The sequence below is a fragment of the Callorhinus ursinus genome, unplaced genomic scaffold (genome assembly GCF_003265705.2).
Source record: "Callorhinus ursinus isolate GAN/ISIS: 27379988/994484 unplaced genomic scaffold, GSC_fseal_2.0 scaffold26, whole genome shotgun sequence".
NCBI classification, from domain to species: Eukaryota; Metazoa; Chordata; class Mammalia; order Carnivora; family Otariidae; genus Callorhinus; species Callorhinus ursinus.
In genome coordinates, this window is record NW_027397088.1 from 2973506 (window position 1) to 2995731 (window position 22226).

General features: G+C 34.4%; 1 protein-coding gene across 3 annotated transcripts in view; it reads right to left on the reverse strand.

Moving 5' to 3' along the window:
• GMDS (GDP-mannose 4,6-dehydratase) overlaps window positions 1-22226 on the reverse strand; it is a 641402-nt gene that overhangs the window by 445014 nt on the left and 174162 nt on the right. For all 3 annotated transcript variants that reach the window (XM_025890977.2, XM_025890978.2, XM_073877510.1), the window contains one exon: window positions 21929-22038. In XM_025890977.2, the coding sequence (XP_025746762.1) occupies window positions 21929-22038 (110 nt within the window). The remainder of the gene's footprint in view (window positions 1-21928; window positions 22039-22226) is intronic.

The following is a 22226-nucleotide window of genomic DNA, read 5'->3' on the forward strand; positions in this document are numbered from 1 at the left end:
ATAATGAAAAGCAGGCCCTTGTTTTGAGAACAAGAGGGCTATTTGAGAAAATAGGGCTATTCTAAACTGGCTAACTGAGTACTCTCGGAGGCAGCTAAAGACCAACGTCAACATACATCTACACAGGGAGGATTCAGTGGGATGTAGCAAGGGCTCTCTGCTCGTGTCTGTTCAACATACACAACAGTGAGGTCACATGCTTAGAGAACATGCTGAGCACATTAGAGAATGACTGCTAGAAATGATCACAACTATAATGGACACTGTAAAACAGAATACGGCTTTTAATTTGGTTAATCACCATAGACCGGATAAATTTAACTTAGATCTACAAGATGGGAACTGAATAAAGACAAATCTGAAATCCTCCAATAGGTCCAAATATTAAAGTATAAAAATAAGGCAGAAGGAAACATGACCGAATGGGCCAAATATCTGAAACAAACTTGGCCATTTTAATTTGTGGCTCAACAGCACAATATGACTGCCAATAAAGCAAATATGATTCTAAACTGCATAAAAAGGGAAGGTGGTAGCCCCGGAGTGCCATATACTTTACTAAACCCACATTCTACAAGGGACATCAATAAACCAAACGCTAAGAGAAAAAGGGCAGTTTTAAAAGCTACATCCAAAATTTTAAGTGGAAGTTTATAAAAAGAGGGATAGACACTTTGATGTTGTTTGGGGTCACAAAGAACTAGAATCAATGGCATGGAGAATCAGCAAGAAGCACATTTGGGTTTAATATAGAGACTGTTCTGACAAGAAAGCAGTCCAAACATAGAGCGGGGTGCTGGTGAAGGCAGCCAGCTCCATGAATGGGAGTGTTCAGACAGAAGCATAAATGAGCTCATGTATAGTCAGGGAAGCTACAGAAAAGATACCTGCACTGTATAAAAGACAATAGACTACCTGTATAATCTCCTCCAACTGCTAGACTCCATGATTTGTTAAGCCAACGAAGGTATGGTACCAGCACCACAACTATACCAACACTGAAAATAAGAGAATCCCACAAGGAATTTTTCTCATTAAAAATAAGACAAATGGTGATTTGCTCCAGTAATTTGGAAACTGTGAAACAGATGGCACACTCCCTCAAAGCACTGACCACATGCACCTAGCTTTACAACACAGCACAGAATGTCATACATTCTACAGAGGACATTTTTCACATTTTAATAGCTCTACAACCAGGCTGCACCTTACAATCTAGGGCACGGGACAACTGTGGTAAGCCAGGTGCTGAGCCATAGCTGTCAGTGCCTAAATCCATGCACAGCTAGTCATCGCTGTTCATGCAGTCGTTACCTCAGTAAAACAGTGGGCACTGCAGGGATTACGTACCTTATCTTTAATTACACTATCATTCAGCATTAAAACAAAAAGTTATACATAGAAAGGAACTAAAATACGTATAGTGACAAAAATTTGGTACTAACTTAAGCAGACATTTTTGTCAATGGAGCAATGTCTACAATTCCATGGTTTTTTCAAAGTAATTTATTTTACTTATACTTTATTTTTGATACATGCACAAGAGTAAAATATGATACAAATCTGTCTCAATAAATCTGAATGAGCTTTGCAATGAGTGGAAGATAAAAGAATTTTAGGTGGTAAGAAAGAACTGTGTCATAGTTTAATTAGAAAAGCTTATCTTTTCCAATGGTACATAAAATAACGATACATTTCAAATCAGTAGTGTCTTAGATTCAATGAAATACAATGTGTTTCTTGCAAATTTGGTGTGTATTTTACACTACACAACCTTTTATTTTTAATCCATCTGTAATATAAATGAATTTTAGAATTGTAGAGTTGGAAGGAAACTTAGAAGTCCTTTGGTCTAACTCAATCGAGTGTATGAATCCTTTCAACATTATACTTAATGTAGTAGATGACAACTTTTAAAGATGCTGAAAATTTCCCGCATTCGACTTCAAAAACATTTAAGATTTATGTTCCGGGAAGGAACCACAAAGTTAGCATGGAAGTGACAAACTGGAAGAATGTATTTGCAACATACATAACTGATAAAAAGATCTGTAGGAATTCCTGTATATCAGCAATAAAAATGGTAGATAGACTGAAGGGACAAGAAAAGGCATTTCACAGAAAGAACACCAGAATATCTAATAACCATATAGAGAGTTCAACTCTATTATTAATCAGAGATATAGCTATATTATATATTCTCTCTTTACAGATTAAAAGGATACACTTTAGTATTTAGTAAAGTAATATAGCTTATTAAAAAGATCCCTGAAATAAATTATTTTGTAAAGTAAATACTCATTTTATAGTTAAAAAGGATAGTTGTAATCTGTTCTCTAAATTAAGACTTTTACACATCAGGTTGTCTTGAAGCAGCGTAATATCTGTATAGAGAAAGAAAGTGTATTTTATGATTTCCAAATAAAAAAATATATATTTAACTTATTTTTCTTTTATTACTAGAATTTGCTTACATTTTAAGAAAACACAACATACTTGTAAACTTGAGCACGGTTTTAGCACAACCCAGTAAGGGAAACATTCACAGTGTCTGTTTCAGAAATAAAAATCTTAATGTTAACTGATGTAGTGGAAACCACTACATCAATGGTTTGCCATTTTATGGAAAAAGACAAGTTAGGGAACAGCTGTTACTAGGTCAAGTGCAATTCAAAATCATTAAGAGCAATGTATGGTTAGTTCTAAAATATACTTCAATGGGTTTTCTAGTTGTGAAGTCCACATGCTGCTCAATAATTCTAGAACTAATCAGAAGCAAAGGAAATAAAGAATTCTCACTAGCCTGGGAACAGTGAAAACCTATTTCAGATTCCCAATTCAAGCAGATGGGTAACAGTTCTAAAGTACACTTATCTCATGAAAATCCCAATCAAGTCACAATGAACACATGCCACAAAAAGCTAAAATCAAGTTTATATTCTATTTGGAGACCATTTAAATTAGTGACTGCAAGTTCCATATTTTAAAATGTCCATATATTTAAAAATCAAAGAATAAGTTTGTCTTTTTTTAAAAAGCTAGTTACTAAAGACATACATAATTGTATGTACTGATAGACAATGTGGATCTATTTAACAAGTTTCATCTTAATGCTATCATGCTGTGTGAAAATAATGCTATCTGAAAGGAAAAGAAAAAAATAAACCATACAAGTTCGCTAGTTCCAGTTCGTAAATGGACAAAAGAATTGCAAGAATATTCAGAAGTCCAAAAGAGGCTGTTCACAGATCACTAGATTTTTAGAATCTGAAAATTTTGTTATATTTTACATTGTGTTATTATAGATAAGTATACACATAAACCCCCCATGGAATAATGCCTCGTCTGCTGTGTTTGGGAGAAAGCAAAACAGATGGTTCCAGTCAAAGCACTTTAACAACCCCCAGCTTTCCCACCTATCTATGAAGGGGTGGCAGTGTGGGAGATGGCTAGGAGGAGGAGGAATGTTGCCTGGACGAGAAAGAGGGTGGCAGTTTAAATCAAAAATAGACAGGTAGAGCAGTGAGGGGTAAAACGGAATGTAAATTATGTTTGGCTTTAAATATAAGAGTTTTAATGTTTTATTAGTAATAAATCCACCTTTTCCCCCTTAAACTGCTGTCACAACATGTATTAGTGGCCCCTGACAAATGCTTGAAATCTTTGCCATCATTATTACACAGGAAAGGCTTTGAAAGAATTCCAAGCAATCCATCCATGTCATACTTTGACAAAGCAAGTGAGAGGCAATGGGTAGAGAAGATTTAGCTCTGAATAAGAAGTGAGAAAGCTTTAACTCTAGTCCCAGTTCTGCCCCACATAAGCTAGCTGTATTTGACCTAGGGCAACTTAAGGCAAGGAGCTTCATTTCTCTGAGATTCCGTTGTCTAACATGTAAAATGAAGGTATTAGACTAGGATTCCAATTAGGAGAAGGCAGTCGCAGTCTAGATGCTGAGGATAGTGACAACAAAAGAAATGTCAAATAAATAAATTGTTGCCATTAAGTATCAACTATAATTAATTTTTAGGTATATTTCTAAATTTTGTACCATAGCTAAAAAAAAAAAAAAAAAATGCACACACACAAAAAAAATTTTATAAGCTACAAAAAGTATGAGAAAATACAGTATAAAGCTGATAAATATTTCCCTATATTAGTAAAAACAAAAAAGCTAGGACATTAAGAAAATTACAAAGAAGTCATTTTTGTAATTGCTCTTCAAATAACGGAAATTTAGTCACAAAGAAAGTAATCCACTTGAAAATTTTTAAGCTTTTATTGTAAATAGCAAAAAAAGACCAATCTAAGAATTTGTATGTAATTTATAACTTCATTTAGAAACAAATTCTTAAATCCTCATGGTAATTGTATAGAAGAAAGGGGGAAAATCTAATTTTTACATGATTATTTGAGTTACACTTATAGCAATCACTGCACAAAACTTTTAAGACTTCCACTAGTCATATAAGGAAGCTAATAAAAAGCTCAGAGTAAATATTTTAGGAATGTCCTAATTGGGGTTAATATAAGATTGATAAAAGCTTGAAAAACCAACCCAAAAACAAGTCTGCCACCTTAAAGGCATAAAATGCCCGTAAGTGGAAAACAAATCTGGATAATTAAAACTAACTGAATCTATGCTAGTTATAATGTTGGCATCTTTCACTTGGGAAGACAGTATTTAATACGATGATAGCTAAGAGAAGACCTGCTTTTATCAGTATGTAGTATTTTTCTCTGTATTTTATAAACCCTAGAAATAAATTCAAATAAAAATTAATAAAAAATGAACACCTTGGAAATTAAAACTTATTTTTTTCCGCCAGATGATGAATTTGGACTGTGCTACTGAAATTAGGTTATCTTTTAAAGATACTTTTTAAACTTTCACTTTTTGTTTTCTAAATTCATTGTCTAAATTTAACCACTACATTTTGCATTATAAACTCCCATTTACCATACATTTAGTAGAGCCCACAATACTGATAAGTGGCAAACTCTATTATCCCAAAAACCAAACATACTTTAAACTTAACTACTCTAACCAAAATCCTTCCCCTCCCCCCAAAAGCAACAATTCATCAAATAGAAATTTATGGAAAGTTGTACTTTAATGAAATTTACTTATAATATTTAGAAGCTTAGCTTCCATAATCTGCATATTCAATAGAGTCAGGGCATGAAAATAGGTTGGTTGGTTTTTCCCTGATGAACAAATCTGGGGCACAACAGATTCTACTGCAATTGTCTAGAAATTTCAAGAAATAAAGCATAACTACTAAAGCTAAATATAGAAACAAATTAACAATGGCACCTAAATTTATTTATATAGCTCAGAATTAATTTATGGAAATGCACGCATTACATGTAAGAAAAATTAGCATGTGCTATTCAGAAAACTAACTTATTTTATTTACTCAAATTTCTATTTCACAGAAAATATTCACATACTAATTTTTTCACAATAGCATACACACAGACACACTGGTAAAAGTGTGATCAACGGCTTACAGAGCATTCAACTTTAGTCTGTACTTTCCAACAAAATGGACTATAATGCTTTTTCCATCCTAGAGTTTCCACTATTCTGTATTAAATTTTTAAAAAGGCATAAGCCCATTTTAAATTATGTCAAATATTTCTTGAGAAAACCATTATATACTAAAATCTGTCAATTGATTCTTCCCAAAACTACAGTTTTTAAAAGAGACTGAACTTTTCATCCTTAATTTTTATTAACGTTTACATTTATATTAACAAGACATAAAATTTATATCGATAAGTATAATACCACTGCAAAAGTAAATCATATAATCATAAGATTTTAGGGCTGAAAGACATCTTGGAGAGCACATAACCTAACTCTTTCCTACTTCCCAAAGTCTCACACCCCTTTTACAGATGAGGAAAATTGAGGTGCAGGGAATTTACATGTCTTGTTCAGAAGTTTTGCTTTTACACGACTAAAAACATTCTGACAAGTCTAATTCCTTTTACTTCTCTTCATAAAGAAAAAATACCCTGTACCAGTATTTAGAATGTTTTACATTTCAATATATCAATAACATATATGGTCAATGAGGCTTAAATCAGAGAATAATTATATAATTAAAATGAGGTAAATATATAATATCAATTGTCAATATAGTGAAATTCTAGTTCATGTGTCAACCATGTAATTATCTTTCAGATTTATTATAAATATCTAAGACAATTTGCAGACGTTAGTCGGTTTTAACTATGGGTTTTCTTAATGCCTTCAATGTTCCAACAATCAATATTTTCATCGTTGTAGTGATGTTTCATTAAGATATCTGTATATGAAAGAAACTATTTTATTTTTAATTTTGTGAAGTTCTATACGTAAAGGTCTGAAGTCACAACTCAATTTAAATAAACTACAAGACTATTCAGTGAGGGATATGGTATGTGGCAACAAACCTATGTCTTTACCTAATACAGATGGAAGACTGGAAATATAAACTAAATGACAGCCACAAATCTATATAACTGAGAAATCAAGATACCACATATAGCATCAGGTCACAGAGCTATTAAAAAAAAATACTCAAACAAACATGTGATTAGGACACTAACAAATGTCATGCTAACATCTGGAATTAAGATTACTACAGTAGAGAAAATCAAATGCCCCTAAAAAGTAAAGGCAAGCATTACATCTCTGAACTTGCTGTTTTACACAAAGAAATGTAAATCTTAACCAGAAAATTGATTTCACTAAAAGTTTTCAATGAATGTAAGGAAATGAGTAAGATGAGTCACTCTTTGTAAGCAACTATTTTACTATAAAAGAAGATAAAATTAAACTGCAATGTTTCTATTAAATATTTCATGAGCATATGAACTGACACGGGGACTTCTTTTTGAAAAAAGTAACAGTGTTCAATGTCAAAAAAATTCACTAACAAGTTTTTACTGAAAATACAAAGTGTAATTTATGCTACATTATAAAGAATGAATTTTTACTGGTTTTCAATTTAAAATCTCCAACCAGATAACTGTGTAACTGTAATATTTATGTTGTCAGTTAAAATACATCTTTTCCCATATGACACATCTATAAATTCTTCCAGAATTAGCACGGCAGAAAACATACAAAACAAGAAAAAGAAAAATCAATGAAGCTTGTCAAAAGAGAAAACTCAAAATGACAAGTTAATATTTTACACTTTGGAGACTTTTGTAACTGTGTTTTATGGATTAGTCTCTGGATCTTATGCCAATAAAGTCGCACCACCAAGACTCATCATCATGAAAGATGTCCAATATGATAAGTAGAATCCTCAAGAAGAAACAGAAAGAAAGAAACAGGGGGGAGAGAGAACACTAGAGATATAAAAGAATCTCCCACAAAATGACAGAGCACATCACATCAATGTGAAATCATCCCTCAAAGAATACAAACTATGGGCAATACATTTATGAACTTAAGTGTTCAATCCAAAAATAAAGATGCAACCTATAAAAAAAGAAAAAGGAATTTTTAAAAGGATAAATTTGGTGCCAAAATTGGACTTTCGGGCATTTATATTAATTTTTCCACTGATTATTAATACTTCATAAAATATAATGGTTACGTGAGAAAATAAGCTTCAGGATTATAGTCTCATCTATCAATTTAAATAACTTTTTGAATATTTATAATACTTTAAAATATTTTATCAGATTTTTTTTTAAAAAGCACAATTTGGATATAATAAGAATGAGAAACTAAGAACTATAAACACAAATATTTTGACTGTATAATTTCAAATGATAGAGTGCACTTTTTTTGATCAACTTAAATCCTACTTAATTACAGTTAACACAATTAAGAAAAAGAAATCCTCAAGACCAGTATTACATAAGCTGTTGTTATATTATTTGCAAGTATCTAAAATTTTATAGGATTTAGTTATTTTACAAATGTAAAGCCATCACAAATTATAATTGGTTATAAGATGCCATAAATTTTGAAAGACCTCTATAACTCATATAAAGTCTATTTTTCTAGTTTAAAAAGTATATCAAAAATATTTATAAAGTACATCCTTTCTAAAATCCATTTAAAAGGGGTATAAGCAAACTGAAAATTTTAATAATTTAACATTTAATTATTTATGAAAAATATTTATAACATTTTATAAAAAAATTGATGTGCCAATGCTAATATTAAAAAAAATCAATATATTGGTTTAAAAAAAGTTTTAAAACAATGTTCTTCTGTTAGATTTGCCTACTTTAGACATGATTCTTTGAAACCAAGCAGTTGAAGGAAGTGGTGTTGCAATACTGCCCTTTTTATGAAAACTGCAGCAGTGAAAAGGTCACATAAATAATCTGCATGATACTATCCCATTAAGAAAAAGCACACAGTCTAAATCTAATACTGCCAAAAAGGGACAAAAAGTATGAAAGAAAAAGTATGCTGTCACCTGCAAAACATATTATATTCTGGTTAAAAATTGTTTCCAAACAGCAGATGTCAGTCTAAAACAAATTATATTTATATCCAAATCTAAAACAAATATATTTGATATTTTGATAATGATTTATAAAGAAATTTACATATAATTGTGATTAATTTGAATATTCCTGACTTTGGTTTTAAGAACTGTATGACCGCGAAAGTTCATCTTATAAAATTCCATTTAATTAATTTGAAAGCCCACAAAATTATTAAAAAATTACCTTTAGAACCAAATTAATGCAAAATTTTTAGTTCTTGTATTTATACAACCCACAACTAAGAAAGAAATCAGAGTAACACAGACCTATCTGTGTATACAAATTGAAGTTAACAAAAAAGATTTTTTTTAAAAAAGAGACTATATATACAGGGCTATCTTCTTTTTCTACTGATATGACAGAATATAACCATTTAATCATTAATAAGTAACAAGCAGCAGCCGGAATATGTTTTATGCTTCATTAAAACAACATTGAGTCCCATTACAGTGCACAGCAAATGGGGCTGGAAACCACCGCACACCCTGGCAAACCACATTCCCTTCTAACCTCGTTTGCTTGAAGCAGCTAGAGAGTGAATGGCAATATACTCTCAAGTAAGCCTTTATTAAGTATGAGAAATAAATTATATTAAGTGTTATTTTTTGAACCCAGAAATGAGGGGAAGGGTTGTTAAGATATCAAATTTACTAAAAAAATAATTATGTGAGAAATAAGTTGCTGTCACAAGAGAGACTTGCCAGACACTGCATTTGAGCAAGTTGTTATACACACCTTTGGAATCAATTTTGTGACACAGAGATTAGTCTGTGGTACTAAATCGCATGAGAGTAGATCAGAAAAAAACTAAAGGGTACGGAAATGTTTTCTTGAACAACATTACCATTACATTAAAGGTATTAAGGAGCCCTTATTATGTTTATAACTAGTAAGATACTGACATGATTCGATAGTTCAGGACATGTTACAAATTGCTTTTTTATAACTTGCCTCCATATCTCAGGTTTCTAATAAATACGATTTTACTTCATTAGATCCTCATGTCTGTGATTTTACCAAATTCAATTCTACAACTTGAAAATTACCTTGGAAATTTGTGGGAAGCCACAGAAAGGTCCTCAGCAACAGACACATATTAAATATTAATTATAATGATGACTGTCATCTTTTATAGTGATTATGTCATTATTTAGGAATGCTAATTAAGACATAAAATGACTTAATTGCAAACGCATTCTGAAGAAATATATATTTGCACTTGTGTGTTTAATAGCAAATCCAGCGTGGGGACCAGACCATAACAGACTGCAGTTCTATTTTCTAAAATGCTGACATTTGAGCAAATGTTCCCATGGAATGTTTGTCTGATTCGTGGACTGACATTTCCTCTTTGTAACTTGCTTAACTAAGAAGGAGACATGCAGGCCAAACTCTACAGTACCCTCAGGCAGCAGGCCATTACTTGCCGCTGCAACTTGTGTATGGTTTCTCTTTTACTTCCCTCTTTCCCTACCGCCCCTCAGCCCTTAGCAGTCTCTTTATTTTGACATGCATATTATCTTAGCTGATTTCTATCATCTTACAGGAGTGGATGACATACCTTAAAAGATTAAGCCTTCCCACCTGGGATTTGTCCAGAAATTCAGTGTATTATAACTTCTCATAGCCTTCTTCATTGTCCTATATTCTTGTGTTATCAATAGTGGCTTTCTTTCTTATTTTATGTGTAACTACAGGACATAGGCAGCTACTTGATATAAGTCAGTTTATACTGTCATTCATCTTTCATTATAAGAACAAGGTTGACTTCCGCTGTCTGTAACACTTTGCTGCCATCTATGTGTAGAAAAGAGCACAACACTCTTCCATGCACCAGAAACCTCCTGTTCCAAAAAGAATCAGGGCTCTAATCTAGAGAGATGACAAGTGAAGCTTCAGGAATAATTTGCTTCCCCACAAAAATGCCGAAGCTTACCAGGAATTTCTATAAACAACTTTATAACACTGAAAGAGTAAGTGAGGATGCATTATTTAACATAAACCAAAGGCAATAGTCTTTTTCATTATTGCTGTTGATAAATTTTAGCTAATATGGCAACTTCTACAGAGTTAGGTTTGGAAAAGAAACAGTGACAAGAAAAGGTGAAGTTTTGAGTCACTTAAATAATTACAATAAAATGAATTAATTTTTGCAAAAGTGTAATCTAAATAATATTGCCAAACAATATAATGAAAAAGATCATTTAGCCAAAACAATTTCACAATATTTAATATGAAGCAAATGTATGAAGCGACCAGATAAAAAAGTACTTATTCAAATTATTTAAACTACCAAGAACTCAAATACTGTGATCTAATAATTAACCACACTCAAATATTCTTTTCTAGAGAAGACAGAGAAATACATCAGAACACTGAAGAGCCTCTCAACCTCCCCCTCAGTAGTGCCTATATTGGTTCTGAATTGTCCTGACAAATGTCAGTTCAAAAAAACAAACGAAATCACTCCAGTGTGAGCCATACGGGAAACATAAGCAAAACAAACAAACAAGCAAAACTCTCCTCTACTAAATCATTTAACAACCCACACAGTTAAGGTAAAAATTGATATTTCCAATCAGGACTAATGATACGTGTTAATAGTCCTAAACAATGTTCCTTAAATGTTTGTCAATACTATTGATTTCTAAAAGACATTTTACTGTTAAAAAAAAAAAAAAACTGGTACAGATATGTAAGCATATGGGGGTGGGAGTAGAAAGGAGACTCAGGAAAAGGTTTTACCCTGATTTTACTATACAGAATGAAAAGTTGACCCTGACTGCCTCGCCTCAGCCAGTCTGCCATTTACAATAACTGCATAACTGCTATCGACACAATATTTGTCATCTGGAGAACACTTCATTTTAATCATCAACACATTTCATTTTAATCATCAACACTAGAATCATAGAGAAGTTGAGCTCATCATTTAAAATACAACATTTTTTGAAGAATTTTTGGTCTAAGTTATTCTAATGACAAACTTAACAGAGTTTAGCAAGCCAAACCAAGCCTTCGTGCATATTTACCTGTAAATAAAGCAAATTTAAGCTCATCATGGATGATTTTTTATTAACATCCATAAATAATGTACATATTGTGTGAATGTTACTAAAGAAGGTAACATAATGAAGTCTACTAATCTTTCATGTTAGACATTTTTCAAAAAACTAAATTATGGCTATTTTCTTAGAATTTATTTCTCTTTGGCACTGGTATCTAATACTTAATAACTTAAGTAGAAATTACAAAAGAGATTTTATGCATTCAACTTATTGAAATACAAAAGTTTCATTTTATTTTATTATACCAATTTTAAGGATCTATCTTTAACAAAGAGAATTTTATAAACTCCACTTGTATTAAAAGAATATAGTAGGAATCATATTTGATACCGAGCCATATGAGGTGTTTAAAAGAGCAGTTAAGTTTAAATTCTTAAATTTACACACAAGTGTTTTGTGGGTTTTTTTTTTTTGGAGGGGTGACTACAGATACATCTAACTGTGATATTAAACAAAGCATAATCTATGTCTACATCTTAATTTATACAAATTACATATTCCAATCTAATTGGGAATCCAAAAAGTTTTCATCATTAAAAATCCAAAACAAAATGTTTCACTCATAGAACCTACACTGTTTACTATTTGTGTTTATAAATACATGTAGAAATTGATATTAAGATTTAGCTATTTGCATTAATTTTGGCTTAACTGTTGCAAAACTAAAAGAATACTTAAGATTTTATTTAATAGTAAGTGGATTAAGAGTGCAAAACCCAACAAACATACCTTTGTGTGGTCCACTAATTATAAGCAAAATTCCAAACGTTATTAGCTGTTATCAAAATTACAATACCACCTAGATCTAATAAAACAGAACAATCTGTTTGAACAGGGAGAGGAGAACTTTCATAGAGTGTTCTCTCTCATATAAATTCTTAATGGACTATAAAGGACTTTTTAAGTGGTTTTAGATTTGAATTCAATTGCTCAAATCCGTAACAGGCTTCCAAGAAGAATTTGAGCCAGATGACATACAGGGACCCACAAGCATTATAAAGTCCTGCTCTACCCTCATGAATGTAAGATTAAAAAAATGCTAAACTTCTTCCTAAGAACCATAGGAACTGATGAGCCATATTTACATTAGTGGAGTTGATGCATTGTAAGCATAAACGTTAAATTATAAAATGAAAAGGTTTTTGTACTATAATTTCCTTGTAACAAACTAAAGTTGTTACCAAGTTTATTAAAAATCATGGGGACTGTGCCCACACAGGTGATGAACCCTGAATCAATCAGAAAGAAATGGAGGCTTAGAGAAAAAAAACAAGCAAAACTGCAACTTTACTTGACCATAGAGGTTTATAATCACCCAAGCTATCTATCTACGGAGAGTAAAAGCAACCAGTAGTTGCTCTATTCATCTGGCTCACTTCACTTGTAAGAGAGCTAATTTTTCCAGAAACAGACACACTGTAGTATGCATGGATATTAGATCTAATTGCAAACACACCTTATTAATACTCAGATTCTCAAAGTTGCACTCACTGCTGTTTACGAAGTAAAGCCTTCCGCCCATTAGCTACCTTCATAATTTCAATATTAATAACTTGCTAACAACTAGGGTGATTTTATGCTGCTCTGAGCACACACAAGAATTACATATAAAAAAAGAATTACATATGAAAATATAAGACTAATTTTAAGCCTCATAAAATATATAAGCCTATATCAATTTATTTATCTGCTAACAAAAGAAGTTCTCTTCAGAGACCAAACAAGGAGTTATAATTTGTGTATACGAGTATATGAACAAAAATAAATTAGCAATATTTAAAAGGAAATATTTACTTTTAAATCTTAAAAAACAGATTGATAATCTAATAGTCAAATAACTGAGTTGGCAATTTACTTTTTTAAAAAGTACCCAAATAGGAAAGAATCATTCATTTTGGTTATCAAACTATTGATTCTTCTGCTTCTATAAGCAGCAAATATTATTAGCTTCCTATAGCTTTTAGGGAAACTTACACACCAGCACAGTATAGGCACTCAATATAAAAATTTTTATTGAACTATCCTAGCCAAAAAGATCGTAATTATTTCTGATGACTTAGTACTGTAGATTTCTATTTTCCTTCTATACTAATTTTATTTTAGTATTACTTACATGCTAACATTTCACCTCGCATTGTTGTATTTAGGGATCTTCTTTGCTATGCAAACACTACTCATATGGTATTAATTACAACCAGTTTCCTCCATGAGGAAGAAACAATGCTTTTAACTCAAACCTATTGCATCAAAACTTTGTTTCGTTGTAATAAGTGGTGGGAATAAGAAGAAAGGTGAAACTTCAAACATCAGAGTCTTATGTTCTCTTCCCCTGGTATTTCAGAGACACTTTCCCCACCTCAGTCTTCTTAGATTAGCTGTGTGACAAGAAAACCAAGTGGCGTCAGCTCTGAGTTCCACCCTAGACAGTTGGCTCTGACGCTCATCAAATGGAAGTCCCAAGCTGCGTTTTGTAAAATAAGGGCTTGAGCTGGCTCAGCGCCAAGATCTCTTCCACCTCAAAATACTATGGCCCATTTCATAAAAATCAAAGGGCCCAAAACATCACTTTCTCCTTTATAATATGGCATAACAAGTTAACATTTCAGTGGCAGGAACTACAGGCATTTGAGTGAGGAAAACATTCTTACATAAAATTTCAAACAGCCAGTGTGGCAAAGGGCAGGCCTCTATCACAAGCAGGTGAAACAATGAATGGTATGTAGATTCCCTGTGTTACCTTAGTGGGCTCATTTCTTTGAATAGTTTGCCTCATGTTAGCCTAAATTATGATAGCACACTGGGATTGGAGGTAGGGAAGCAGAATAGCCACTTTGCCTTTCCTGGCCCCTCTCCCTTGTTCCTACCACATTTATTTGGTAGCCTTCCCCCTCAGGATGGACTGTGCCACCATTCCCAGAAGTTACTACTGTAAACAGCATGGTCAGGAGGGCCTTGCTGAGAAGCTGACATTTGAGTAAAGGCTGAGAGTAGTTAAGGGAATGAGTAGGTAGGTATCTAGGAAAGACTACCACAATCCAAAGCAAGTGCGAAGGCCCATAAGTAGAAGCATGTCATAAGGATCCACAACCTAAGGTAGGTGCTCATTTTATAGATGAGTAAATGGAGGCTTAAAAATGCTGAGCACTCTGCCAAAGTCACATATCTAACACATACCATGGCCACAGTCTGAAGCCAGAGAAAACACTAAGGCCCAGGGTCTAGCGTAGGCCTGGATCTAAAGTTTTAGAATGTGTCCTGGGAATTCTATCTGCACCCCTGATTTGAGAACCCTTTCCTATATCACAGTGTCTCATGAAAACCTTGCTCCTTTCTGCCCCATGACAGTCATCTACAGGTTTCCCCTACTATCCAAAAGTAGACCATCTAGGAAAACTTTCATAAGCCAAAATGGCATAAAGCAAAGAAACAATTCCCATTAATTTATATGGAACAGTTTTGAGCATTCCCAGACCCAAAAAATAACTTCTCTTAGGCTTCCCTGATTCCTTAGGACACATCCTGCTTAACAGATGCACAAAAGTCGAGATAAAGCACAGATGCTCACAATCACTTTTCGAAGCTATGTTGTCTTGACGCTGAGCTACTGAATGTAGTTCCTGGGGAAGAAGCATGATGCGACCACTCTCCCTGCTCAGGGTGCATGCTGCTTCACTGCAAAACAAGCGCTGAACACTATTTTTGCTATTCACCTATTTTTTTTTTTTAAGATTTTATTTATTTGACAGAGAGAGACATAGCGAGAGAGGGAACACAAACAGGGGGAGTGGTAGAGGGAGAAGCAGGCCTCCCATGGAGCAGGGAGCCCAACGTGGGGCTTGATCCCAGGACCCTGGGATCATGACCTGAGCTGAAGGCAGACACTTAATGACTGAGCTACCCAGGCGCCCCGATATTCACCTATTTTCATAAAAGTGAAAATTTTCTTCAGATTTCTTTTGATTAGTGGTAACAGGTACTAATACAGGTCTTTCATAAAAGCAGAGTGGTAGAATGGGATCTTTCAAAAAGTGGGGTTGGGGGATGGGGATACTCGTTCTAACACTAACAATGGTTTGCATCTGTGAGCCTCGTCCTGCATCATCGTGCTGGCATTGGGCCTGATAAAAGGCAGCAACCAGAAGAGGCGCTGAATATCTGTAGTCCACACAATTTGATTTAATGAAATCTAACATGCAGTTATGTGGGACATGGAGCTCTACCCTCACCCACAATTAAGGATGTTCTCACTGTTCCCTTCCTAACAGCAATAGTTATGCCCCCTGCTTACTCCTCATTTTCCTGCTCTACTCACACCTCCTTGTCAGCCTCCTCAGGATCCCCTCCCCCCCAAAAAAGGAATGAATGATCAAGGACACAGAAGAACAGTGCTCTCTGCCATTTGCTCTGGGTTTTTAATAGGCCACCTCTTACCCTTGCTATGATTACACGGCAAAAGGCCACACTGCTGCAATTTTATTTTGTTCTATAACTGGGTTAGTCAGGCAGTAACCAGATGTTCAACCTAGGCACCCGCCCTTTCCTATCATAATGCAATTCTCCAATGCATTTAGTCACCTGTCCCCCTCCCTCAGTGAGAGAAGCCACAAGAGGTTTAGGCTTCCTGGAGATAAATATGGGGGTCAGCTCTCCAGCTATAAATTTCAACTCCTAGGACCAGCCAGGAAAAAGCCACTGGAGATGACAGTCTTTACCTCGGGTAATTAAATTGCTCAGTCCCCTTCCCAGGGGCCACTTGTCTAATTCCTATGCCTTTTTTTAATTCCCAGCTTCATTGCCAGGCCTGGTTTTTCTCTCAACTCTCCCTGATTCTAACTTGGTGCCTGGCCACTACACTAGCCACTTGGTTCACAATCAACTCTGCTTCTTGCCTAACTTCCTGGGCTAGAAGTCCACAATAAGGACAATTTAGATTCAGCCCTTTTGTGCTTCCATGTCCACAATCTGCTAACTGGTCCACACAACCAGACAAGGAAATTCCACTCCCACTCCTGCTCCCACTCACTCAGCCCTGCCCCAGTTTACCTTCTAGGCACTCAGGTCTCCCAGCTGTCATGAAACAAAATTAAACAAATAGCTTACAGAGAATTGAAAAGGAAAATAATAAAGGTCATTAAAGGGTTAGAAATTAATGAAAAGTATGGAGTTATTCAATTTGAATAAGATAAAATTAAAGAATAAGATAGAATTAAAGATAAAGAATTTTCTTAAATAAAAAAAAAGACTTACTAAATGGTCTTCAACACTGAAAATCCTTCTCAAAACTGAAAAGAGAAAACAACTTTCTATCTCCACTGATGACACAAGGAAAAAAAAATAAGCTTAAGAAGAAACTTAGGTATGTGGGGAAAGAAAAATTTAAGGTGAGAACTATTTTACATTACAATTGCAATCATTCTCTTGAATGGTCTTTCAAATAAATTATAGAATACAAACATCTGAGTTCCAATCTTGGATTGGCCAGCGATTGGGTGGGTGACTTTGAGTAGATAATTTCATTTATAAAATGAAAATCATATGAAGTCATTTCTGAAGTTCCTTTTAGCTGTAACATTCCAAGACTGCATAATTTTCATTTCTTTGGGAAAAAAAAATAAAGGCAATTCCAACATAACACTGTGAGACAAAAGGGAGTAATGCTGGACTAGATTTACTGTAGAAAGATTTCGTCCAACACTATGGTTTCAAGAATGACATGAGATTACCAAAGAAGCTTGAGGAATGGTGGAAAAATCCAAAATCATGACAGTAATGAACACAGAACAGATAAGAAGCTGAAGACAGAAATTACTGAAAAACTATTATTTACACAGTTAAAAAAAAAAAGAACAATAAAGCAGGCTCTTGAAACATTTTCCCCATCAAAATGGGCAGGACTAAATGTTGGATAATTTGTTCCTACTTGGATGATGTCATCATGCTAGGTTTAACTACTTTTAATAACTAGTACATTTCCGTCATCTCTCACTTTCTCCCACATAAGATCAAATCAGCCTCTCAATGACCCACACTTCATGAGTCATAATTTTTCTGTTTATGATTCAGAAAAATGTCTTCAGTCAGTATTTCCCAGACTGCTGTGGGTTTATTCCAAGAACCAATTTCATCTTCATTGGTTTCCTACAGGAAACCAGACCAACTTCCTATTATTTTATTTTCCTTACTTTTAGCATACCATAGCCCACAGCAAATTAACTGGAAGTGAGAGTGATAGAAGACTTTATCCTGCACAAAGAGAAGCCAACATAAACAACGCCCAGTCTAGAAGTCACGGATTCAAAATTAAATATAAAATGTGCTAATATTAGAAACTTCCTTCAAAAAAGCTCCAAACCAAATAATAAAAATGTATTTTAATTAACCTTACTGTAAGTATTCCACTGTCAGAAAGAACTTTTGTTTAAGAACTACTGTCTAAGAATACAATAAATCCTACAAAGCTGATTAACACTAAGAAACCAATTATTTATATATATATATATGTGTATGCTTGTATGTATTTTCCAACCTAATCCCCTAGCAAGCTGCTAAGAGAACAGGGAGACAACTAAAGCCCAATACAGAGCCTTGGAGTGGTCAGGAAACAGAGCAACAACCCCCTAGCAACATGGCAGTCTGTCATCCCCAGCTGCCATCACTCTAGCCCCTGCCCCACACCCACTCTTTCTATGATTAAGAATAAATCTGACACTAGATCACAGCAGAAATAGTGACATGGAACATGGATTTTTAAGGAACATTTTATCAGTGGTTTGTACTCATACTATTCCTCTAAAATACTAGTATTTCTCATGGACTACACAGAAAAAGATTTGTGAATGTGAAGAATTTTGGTATAAACATATATCAGATTCTCCTTAGACTCTTTCCATTCTCATCACTCCTGATAACAGGTATAGTTTTAGGCTTTAAAAGATCACAAGGTCACTAACTGGCAAGGAGCAGGATAATTTTATATCAAATTCAAAAGTTGATACGTTAAAAAAAAAGGCCTAAAAAGAATGCATTTAAGGCACATATTAAATATGGATAAGCCAAGGGACTTGAAACATTAAAGCAATGGTTCTCAAAGTGAAATTCCCAGACCAGAGTCAGCATTACCTGAACATGTCCTAAAATGGAAGTTCTCACCCTATTCTAGACCTAATGAATCAGAAATTCTGGGGAAGGGCCCTGCAACCTGCAGCTGATGCTAAAGTGAGCCTTATCTATCATATGCTCTTTCTTCCTTCTTACACCAGGAAATTTCTAGAAAAGAATCCACTCAGTTTGCATTTCCCTCATTAACCCCTCAACTTCTAAACCCTCTGTGCCCTGGTGAACTCCTCTATCATATGCTAAAACGCTCTTTTTAGAAGTATCTAGCACTGCTGATATTCCCTCCTGCTTGAAATGGCCTGATTTTTTACTTCCGTGACACAATTCCACTCTCCTGGCTGTCCCTCTCCTACTTTCCTGTCATCAGTGACTACTCTTCCTCCTCCCATTCTAAATGCACTCATGTCCTGTAGGTTCAAGCTTCAGTCCTCTACTTCTCTTTCTCTATCTGCCTCCTTGCTATCTCAAGAATTCCCAGAGCGGACTTTACATCTCTGTACCCCAAATCTCTCCCAAACCTCACAACATATTTTAAACTACCTTATGACCTACTTCACCTGAATGTACTTCAAGTACTGCCAGTAGAATATAACCAAGAGGGAATTTTTCATTTACCCTGCCTGACTCCAACAGTCCCTCCAGGAATGCCTGCTTCTACTATTGGTACCATTAGTCATCTGGTCCCCTGGGCACTGCATTGCTTCTCCTCTTCCCTGGCTCCCATATCTTATCAGCAGAGAGGTCAACCCTACCAGGCATCCCATGTCATCCACCCCATTCCCACCAACTTCCAACAGTTTCCTATATGTCTTCTGAGCCCTACCACTAGACTTACCTGTAAAACTCATCTCTCAATCTGTTTTCCCCATAGTCAAAAATATGCAGAGGCTGCCCAAAGGTAGCCCAACTTCCTACACAGCCTTACGTCACATTTCTTTTCAACAATTTTTTTGTTCAGCTAATCTAGAATGCTCATCATGTTACAGACATACCCAAAGTTTTCTCACTTCTGACTCTGGGCCTTACATCACTACCTCCATTTCAACTAGCAGTTCCCAGTGACTATGTCTGCAAATTTCTTCCATAAACCTCCTCCCTGACACCATCATAATGCCCTCAGACTGAAGTTCTCTCTCACCCTTCTCTAAAGACCCATAGATATTAGCGCCAGCCTCTGTCACTTGCCACAAATCATCCCTACACCAGTTCAGAACCTCCACAACAGAAGTGGGTTTTATACATCTTTGTGTCTTCCATTCCACCACACATGCAAATATTTGTTGGAGGGCTAAATGATCTTACAAGTCAAAATTCATATTCAATTAAGCACCATTTCTGCCAATTAGCTGGCCTTCAGGAGAAGGAGGCAAAACACAATAAAAACAGACAAACGTCACATACACAGCAACTTGAATGAAATGACTCAATTTCCTAAGCTTTCTACACTTACAGTGCAACCAGCCTAGAATGATACCCAGACAGTAATAGGCTCACTTCAAGTAAGATAAGTACAACAGACTTTTTGAATTACAAAAACTTTTTGGAAAAAGGAGAAGATTGGTTCATTTAACACTAAAGTGACAGGGGAGACCTTCTATAAATAAATCTTCATAAAATTTCCTACATCTTTCCCACCATGCCAGTTTATAGCTCTAGGGGTACTAAACTATCTATAATCACAAAGGAAAGTTCTTAATCTAAAGGAAATTGAATAACAGAGCATTCATACCAAAACATTCAAATTTTGCCTGGAAGATACCCTCACGTTGATCAAGAAGCCCAAGAAGTGACTAGATAAATTATAATGTGGAAGATGGACTGATTGCTCCAGTTAGGGATAAATAGTCTTTACACCTGGAGTAATAGAGTGACTACTTCTCTACAGAAAAGAGGTGGTAATCTCTCCTGGCATAGTATGCATAAGATACCCTATAAAATGAGAAAAGATATTCATAATCATTTAGAAAAACAGCTCTGCTCTAACTGAAAGACCCTGATAACTTTCACAGCCCAAAGGTTAACACTGGATACTGAACAGAATCATCACAGATTAAGAAAGGGGAAAAATTTTTTTCCAAGACAGCACAGATAAGAAGTATCTTTATTGATATGTAGCTATCCTTCAAGGATAACATTTTAGAGAAAAGTGTAAATTATGAGGATTTATATACTATTTTTAAATTTAATATTACAAGACTGGGTTAACCACTATATTTCTCTCACTATATTCCACACCTGGTTTCATTTTATTTAGTTTATAGTTTCTCCCTTAAACTAGCAGAGATATAAAACAGGCATATAGATTCCATTCCTTCTAAAGTTGCAGATATGGAGGAATACAAATCACCTTAAGTATTTCTGAAATAACATTGCTGAATTCGTTCATTAAACGGCAAAAACAAAAAAACAAACAACAAAAAACTGATAGATTCTTCGGACTTTTTTTGGCAGGATGGCAGGGGACTCTTTTAACTTAGAGTTATTTGCTTTTATTTCTCAGCTCCACTATTCTGATTGAATAAGTGTCTAAATAGAACTTGTATCATTCCTGGCTTCAGGTTTCACTCACTCAAGTGAACACTGGGATATAGCAACAAAAATGGAAATTTGAAATAAGCAGATTGCTAGAGCCCTAGGGATGGGCTTCTCAGGTTTACTGCAATTTGTTCCAGAAAGAAAAACTAAAGAGAGGTAGGTAGACTACCAGAGTATCTGAATTAAGGGAAAGAAATCAACATTAGCTGTATCATACTGAGGAGAAAAGAAGCTAAAAACAGTTTTCCTTCCCATGTTTTTTACTACTTACAATAAAAAGTTAATTCAGTTAATTTTAACATATTATTGAACTCAAAAAATATTATTTTCTCAGCCAATAATATAACCACTACCAAAAATTAATATTAAAGTAGAAGTTTTATTGCATTACATTTTCCAACATTTTAACAAAACACTTCATTAACAATGTGATTTGAAATGGCAGAAAACAGACTACAAGATTAACCCAAAATAAATGAATACTGCTATTTTAATGTTAGCAGTAAGATTTTATATTGCTCAGTAACAGAGAATACACTTTTAAAAAGTATTAGTATTTCTATTAGATTCATTAATTAAACTCGAAGACCAGGAGTAGTGCCTATATTAAGAAACAACAACAAAAGGAACAGAAAAAAGTAAAATGCGGAACAACTCAGGAACACAGCCAGAGAAATCGGACCGTAAAAATGGCTTACTTTAACGTGGCTCTGGGCTCCAAGGTTGTAGATCTCTGTAGGCTTTACTTCATTAATGATCTTCACAAGGCAGGTACTGTCAGTGAGGTCACCATAGTGCAACTTCATGTCTTTAGAATTCAAAAGCATACCATTAGATAGAAGAAAACATCAGCCCATTTTTTTAAAAATATCAAAATTGAAAGGCATATTTTGAAAGTCTGAAAACCACACTGGTTTCAGAGCAGCAGAGTATAACTGTCATCTTTAAAGAACCTAAATGGTAGAAAGATACATTTGTTGCCTGTGTCTGTTTACA